The sequence below is a fragment of the Bactrocera tryoni genome, unplaced genomic scaffold (genome assembly GCF_016617805.1).
Source record: "Bactrocera tryoni isolate S06 unplaced genomic scaffold, CSIRO_BtryS06_freeze2 scaffold_11, whole genome shotgun sequence".
NCBI lineage: Eukaryota > Metazoa > Arthropoda > Insecta > Diptera > Tephritidae > Bactrocera > Bactrocera tryoni.
In genome coordinates this window covers 928,013-934,482 of record NW_024395824.1, presented here as the reverse complement: position 1 = coordinate 934,482, position 6,470 = coordinate 928,013, and the positions used below count along the sequence as shown (strand labels likewise).

The 6,470-nt window shown below is 31.4% G+C and overlaps 1 protein-coding gene across 2 annotated transcripts; it reads left to right on the top strand.

Moving 5' to 3' along the window:
• Nucleotides 1-890: 890 nt before the first annotated feature.
• Nucleotides 891-3,781, top strand: LOC120779638 (histone H2B.v2-like). 2 transcript variants are annotated; one of them, XM_040111987.1, is made up of 5 exons: nt 891-2,852; nt 2,915-3,088; nt 3,145-3,314; nt 3,374-3,524; nt 3,588-3,781. In XM_040111987.1, exons 1-5 carry the CDS (start codon nt 2,783-2,785, stop codon nt 3,704-3,706), a joined length of 684 nt encoding a protein of 227 aa, XP_039967921.1. In that variant the 5' UTR covers nt 891-2,782; the 3' UTR covers nt 3,707-3,781. The 2 variants fall into 2 exon arrangements, with proteins under 2 accessions (XP_039967921.1, XP_039967920.1); XM_040111986.1 differs by having other exon boundaries at nt 3,582-3,781.
• Nucleotides 3,782-6,470: the final 2,689 nt, after the last annotated feature.

Genomic DNA, 6,470 nt, shown 5'->3' with positions numbered 1-6,470 from the left:
AAATCGTTAAGTAAAATTTTTTATCTATTGTTTTTAAGATACAATGAAGTTATTAAGTAATAATGTTAAAATAGCAATTTTGTTATTGTAAGTTTGTCGTTTAAGTCTTATGTTTTTAAATTGAAACTGTACACATTTTCTTTATTGTAATTTAATTTAAGCAACAGTTGTAGCATACAAACAAACGCAATAAGGATATTGCTGTTTCTTGTGCCGGGAGGAGTAACATATGTACATATAATATATTTATTTGCTGTATTATTTTACCGCTATATGCTCCCTCGCGGGAATTTGACTCACTGTCTTAAGGTAAACTTAATTCTTCTGATGTCAACAGTCAAGCTACGAGTAACATTTTAATAATAAATAAATATTTCTTAAATTAAACTAAAATAATTGTGTTTAGTGTTACTTACATACATATATACATAATGCATTTACATGCAAAGCACATCTAATAATAATAAGAATGCATGAGGACACAAGCACATGTATTAAATTGTACACTTGAAAACAACCCCATGTAGCATAAAACATATCAAGCAGCATAAACAACCCTGCAAAAAGCATTGGTCCCATAACACAAAATCAGTGGTATAAAGATAGATAGAAAAATCTACTTTTTATCTAGACCAATGTGACTAGATGGTGGCATGTAGTTTTGCATTGCCGAATGACGACTAAATACTCGTATATTCACTTGTTATGTTAATGAGCACAAAAAAGAACAAAAGCTGCAAGTGAACACGTGTCGTTTTGAATTGTGAGTGTTGAACAAAAATTTATAAAAATTTAAATGTAATTGCTATAATTTATATAATTAAATTAAAATAATCAATAAAAAATGAGTTATTCTAAAAGGCACATGAGAAGATTAGTGAAGAGGAAGCGTGATGAATATTTTTTAAGTGGTAGCGAAAATCCAAATGACGCTGTAGAAGAGCGTCATGTCGCCATTCTTGAAAACACAATTGAAGACAGCTTTAATTGTGAAATTCATGACGAAATTCTGAAAGCAAGAACATTCCTTGAAAAAAATAGGAAATGGCATTTAGATGTAAGAATATCTTATAAAAATCTGCGTGCACTTTTGAAAATTTTAAATGAAAGTGGATTAGATGTTCCGTTAAGTCCGTCTACTTTGATGCAAGTAAACTTGGAAAAAATATCAACAAAAGATGTATCTCCTGGTGATTTAATATATTTTGATTTACAAAACCAAATACAAAAAATTGAAGGAATTTCGAGTTTACTTCAAATCATAGTGTACATAAATATTGACGGATTACCTCTATTCAAATCTTCACAAAAGCAATTATGGCCAATTTTAGTGAAAGTGGTTAGCTGTAATAAATCTGTTGTATTTCCTGTTGCAATCTACGAAGGAAAAACTAAACCTGATGATATTTGTGTTAATTTTGAGAGTTTTGTTGCAGAATTGGAAATTTTATTAAATAATGGAGTTGCCACCAATGGCAAATTTATTCCACTGAATGTACGAGATGTGATATGTGATGCACCAGCAAAATCTTTTGTTTGTGGTATTGCTCATCATTCATCAGCTCATGGCTGCTCCAAATGTACACAAATAGCCAAAAAACAAAAAAAAATTAGAGTATTCCACTCAAGTTGGGAATTTAATTACAAATGCTGATTTTGCTGCAAGAAAATATAAAGATCATCATTTGAATAAATTTATTTCTTCAAAATCACCTTTGGAAAAAATAAATTTAAATATGATCAGTAAAGTGCCATTGGATCCAATACATTTCATTGACATGGGTGTTACCAAGAAAATGTTGATTACCTTATTGAAAAAAAAATCAAAGTACAAAATGAGCAAAAGTAGCTAAGAACAAATGTCATCCCAATTTAAGTTGATAAGGAAATATATTCCAAAAGAGTTTGTAAGATTTCCAAGGAGTTTCAAAGAAATTCACCATTGAAAAGCAACAGACTTTCGATAATTTCTGCTTTACACTGGAATCTTATTGTTAAAAGACCACGTGCACGAAGATTTTTATTATGAATTTCTGCTTCTTCATTGCGCGTGTAGACTTCTTTCTTGTGCATCTAATTATTTACGAAATTTGAGTACAGCCAGAGCTATGTTACAATTGTTTGTTGACAATTTTGCAGTTATATTTGGCCGGGAGTCTGTATCGTACAACGTCCATGGTTTACTCCATATTTGCGACTGTGTTGAAGAATTGGGTTGTCTTTACACATTTTCAGCATATGATTTTTAAAATCATTTGCAATTAATTAAAAAAAAATGTCAGGAAGCCGACACAAATTCTTCAACAATTGGCAAATATAAATGAAATTTCAGAATTTTTTTCAATGAAAGCAAAATAGAAATTAAAGAAAAAAATAATATAATTACAAGTTTTAGGATGAAAATTTTTTATTTAAGTTCAAAGACACAAGATAATGCTTGCGTTATTTTGCCAGATATACCGTCTTCAATTAAAAAAATTTAAAAGTCAAATGCAGGAGAAATAATATTGGAAGCAGTCCGGTTTAAAGATGTCCATCCGTTCTTTACAGCTCCATTCACTTCATTAGCTCTAGGAATAGAACTTTCGGATTCATTATCTGAAGAAATTGAAGAATTTAAAGCAGATGATGTAGCATATAAATTGATGTTGCTTCCTTCTTCACAAAATTTTCTACTATTGCCTTTATTAAATAGCTGCACTTTTTAATAGATAACAAAAAACAAAAGGAATATAAAAAAATATAATATAAAAAATATAATATAAAAAAACCACATATTTATATGAAAATGACTCAACAACAACCAAATCAGATAAGACAATTTGACTTCAAAGAGAATGAAATAATATTTTGTGAGTATATTTTGTTTCTAACTTTTCATAACAGATTAATCATTTTTAAAATAATTCTATAGATGATTCGCAAATTCATTCCGAAAACAACTATAGCGCCAGCAGCAATAACAACAACTATCTCAAAACCAATAATAATACCAACTTCCCCAACAGCAATAGCAAAACTTGTGAAAGGTGCAAATTTTTGGAGGCTAAAATTGACGATTTGAACACCAAATTTGACAACATGCTAGGTATTTTTTTAAATAAAATTTTGATGCAAATAATTTTAAAAATGATTATTTTCCAGATTACCTTAAAAAAATGATGGAAGTTCAGGCAAAGCAAAGCGCCCAATTAAGCGTTCTTGCTAATAAGGACGCAGATATGAGGAATTTGAGCAAACTCTTCCTTATTAAAACCATTGAAGAAATGGAAAGCGTCAATAACGCCATAAATCAGGTGAACATCAATGAATATGTAAGTTTAATAATTGAGTTATTGTAAATTCCACTAATAATTTTGAATGAACATTTCAGATTAACGCAATAAAACACTTATTAAAGGGGGATCCTGAAAAGCACTTTGAGAAAATTATCTCCAGATCTATGTGCAACGAAGTCAATGTAGGCGGCGTCCATGGCAAGATTTGCCTCAAAAAATATACTTCCTTGTATGATGTGATTATAAGTACGTATATAAATTAATTTTTGTTTAAATATATTCTTCAATTTCTTTTATTTTTAGTAACAGGTGGATTGTCGGCGACGTCAGAAAAGCCCGATAAGCAACTGTCGAAATGCCTCCACATTGTTAAAAAAAGGCTGTATAGATTAACCACAGTTAATAAACTAAAAATCGGAAATAACTAATATAACACTATTGACTTTTTTTTATCTAGTTTTAGTATAAAAACAGATTTTTTTTTTTACTGAATATGTGATCATTTTCTGAGGATTTTTTTTTTTTATTTTTGAAATCATTATTATAAATTATACTTAGTTTTAAGAAGAGAAGACTTTAAATGTTTAAATTATACGAAATGTGATGAATAAAATCAAAAATATAAAAAAACCAAAATAAAAAACCAGCTATTTTCATTTTTAGAAAAATATATATTGCAGACCAAAGTAGATAGGTATTATGCAGTCCGATTGGTCTATGCATAAGACAGTCAAATGCATAGACCAAAGTAAATAGCTTTTGTGCAGGTCGATTGGTCTGTCAATGAGACTGTCGTATGCATAGACCAATCGGGCTGCATAATGCCTATCTACTTTGGTCTGCAATATATATAGACCAGAATAGGCACTATTTTTACAGTCTACTTGGTCTAGCATCTGACTGTATTATGCATAGACCAAACCGTCTATCTTTGGTCTGGACTGTCGACGGCATAAATGGGAGATTGGTAGACCAAGCCTAGGACATGCTCCGTGTAAATTGGTCCTATGATTTTACATGAGATTGGTCTAGACTTGGTCCGGTAGTAAGCCAACGAAAGACTGTCTTTTATATAGTCTAAGACTGGACTCACTTTTTGCAGGGAATAATCTGCAATACATACAAACATACACACATACTCACATACTCACATATTTAATTATTTAAGATAGTTTTAAAAATTGTATATAAGCAAGGAAAATAAAATTGGATTTGAAATACAATCTCAGCAAAAAACATTATTTTTATGTATACATTTTACTTCCACCCTAGTGGTAAGGGGTAAAAGAAAACATAAAAAGAAATATTTCAAGTAAAATAGCAGTGCCTATCATTTATTACCCCCCACCCGAGGTAAGGAATAAGTGATGCAGCGCTGCAATAACTTTTACTTAACAAACATAAAGTGGGGAAAATGTCATTTCCTTCAACGACGTGTGTGAATATCTTGGGGACGTAACAGGTAACGGCACTATTAAAAAATTGGGAGAAAACACTGCTGCTATACGAAATTTTCCTCTAATCACCGACTGGAAAATGTTACAGAGGTTGTTGCTTAACGTCCTATATACATATCTATACGATAGCTAGAACTTTGACAGACCTTTTGAGAAAAGATTTCGTTTTTAAATTAAGCGATGAGCAAGTAGCAGCATTTCACAAAACGTTTAAATGGGATGTAGGACAATTGAAAAAAACTACACTTTAATTGATCCCAATTTCAACAAATCGGTGCCGACGTACTAGAAGAAGGTACATATATGTAAATCAAATACTAGGTCAAGCTACGAAATTGAGCTGGATATTGTCGGGAGTTTTTCAACAATCAATCAACAAAAACCAATAAAATTTTAATAGTGGTTACTACAACATTAGAGAAGTTTTGGGAAATAGAAGACACATCAAGCAGTGATTCGAGAAGACAGTCTAACTACGACTAAACTACGAGTAGTTTTCGATGCGTCTGCAAAAACCACAAATGGAAGTAGTTTAAATGACATCTTCTTGCATGGAGGAATCAATGATTAGAAGGTATTACTGGATTATTGGATTGACGAATTCCATAAAAAAAAACAATTCGAACTTGTAGTCGATGCATCCGTTACCATAAAGAAGTAGCAAAACAGATGAGGTAAAATACTCGGACAATGGAACAAATTTTGTCGGAGCTTGTAGAAGATTAGACGGAGATTTTAAAATGGCAATCAAAAATAACTCAACCTTAGCTCCCATATTAGAAGCAGATAAAATTCAATGGAATTTTTGCCCTCCGGCAGGCAGGAGTGAACTCCCAAATTCCTCCAAAGTGAGTTAAATATCATTTAAAAAGAGTGAAAGGCGAAAATAAATTAACATTTGAAGAAATGATTACTTTACTATCACAGATTGAAACGGTGCTGAATTCCGCGCCCTCTATGTGCGATAGGTAGTGAAAGCGATATAGACGTTTTAACACCTGGCCATTTTTTAATAAGATGTCCAATAATAGATTGTCCTGAAGCTATTAATGATACCTAAATAAGTTCATTAGATAGATGGAAATTATTACAAAAAATTTAAAAAAACTTTTGGAAACGATGGGAAAGCGAATATGTTGTAATGTTGCAACCACGAATGAAGTGGAAAACCAAACAAGCTAATCTCGTAGAAGGACCAGTAGTTATTATTAAAGACGAAGAAACTCATCCAGCTAATGACCATTAGGTAAAATTATTGAAATCCATCCAGGAAGTGATGGAAATATAAGAGTTGTTACTCTAAAATTACAAAATGGCGTACTTAAAAAGCCCGTTCACAAATTATACCCACTAGAGGTAACAAACTGCAGTAGAACAGCGGAGCCTAATCAGGTTACATGTTTGTTGACTTCAAGATTAACAAAAAGTACTGAAAATTCATAACGGCCGAGAAGAACAAGCAAATTGATGATGTGGCTCTTAACGTTACTTGCTAGCAACACAAGCTAAATCATTATATGTACATACATATAATACAACTAAACCAGGAGCTTCAGTGACTAAGCTGAGAAATAATATAGCAATAAATGTACATACATATTTCCGATTAGTAAAATGGACATAATAAATTCAAAATGGAATTTAATAGTCTACTAGCTGACTCGGCGAACTTCGCACCGCCTAATTATTGGTGGCATATTTAGTAAGTCACAAACACACGACACAATACTTTTTT

Bases quoted from the DNA above. Each gene is read 5' to 3' on its own strand.
- LOC120779638 (XM_040111986.1), top strand. From the start codon at position 2,783: ATGAAAATGACTCAACAACAACCAAATCAGATAAGACAATTTGACTTC. The intron at 2,853-2,914 runs GTGAGTATATTT...ATAATTCTATAG, and splicing joins AGAGAATGAAATAATATTTT to ATGATTCGCAAATTCATTCC. The intron at 3,089-3,144 runs GTATTTTTTTAA...ATTATTTTCCAG, and splicing joins CAAATTTGACAACATGCTAG to ATTACCTTAAAAAAATGATG.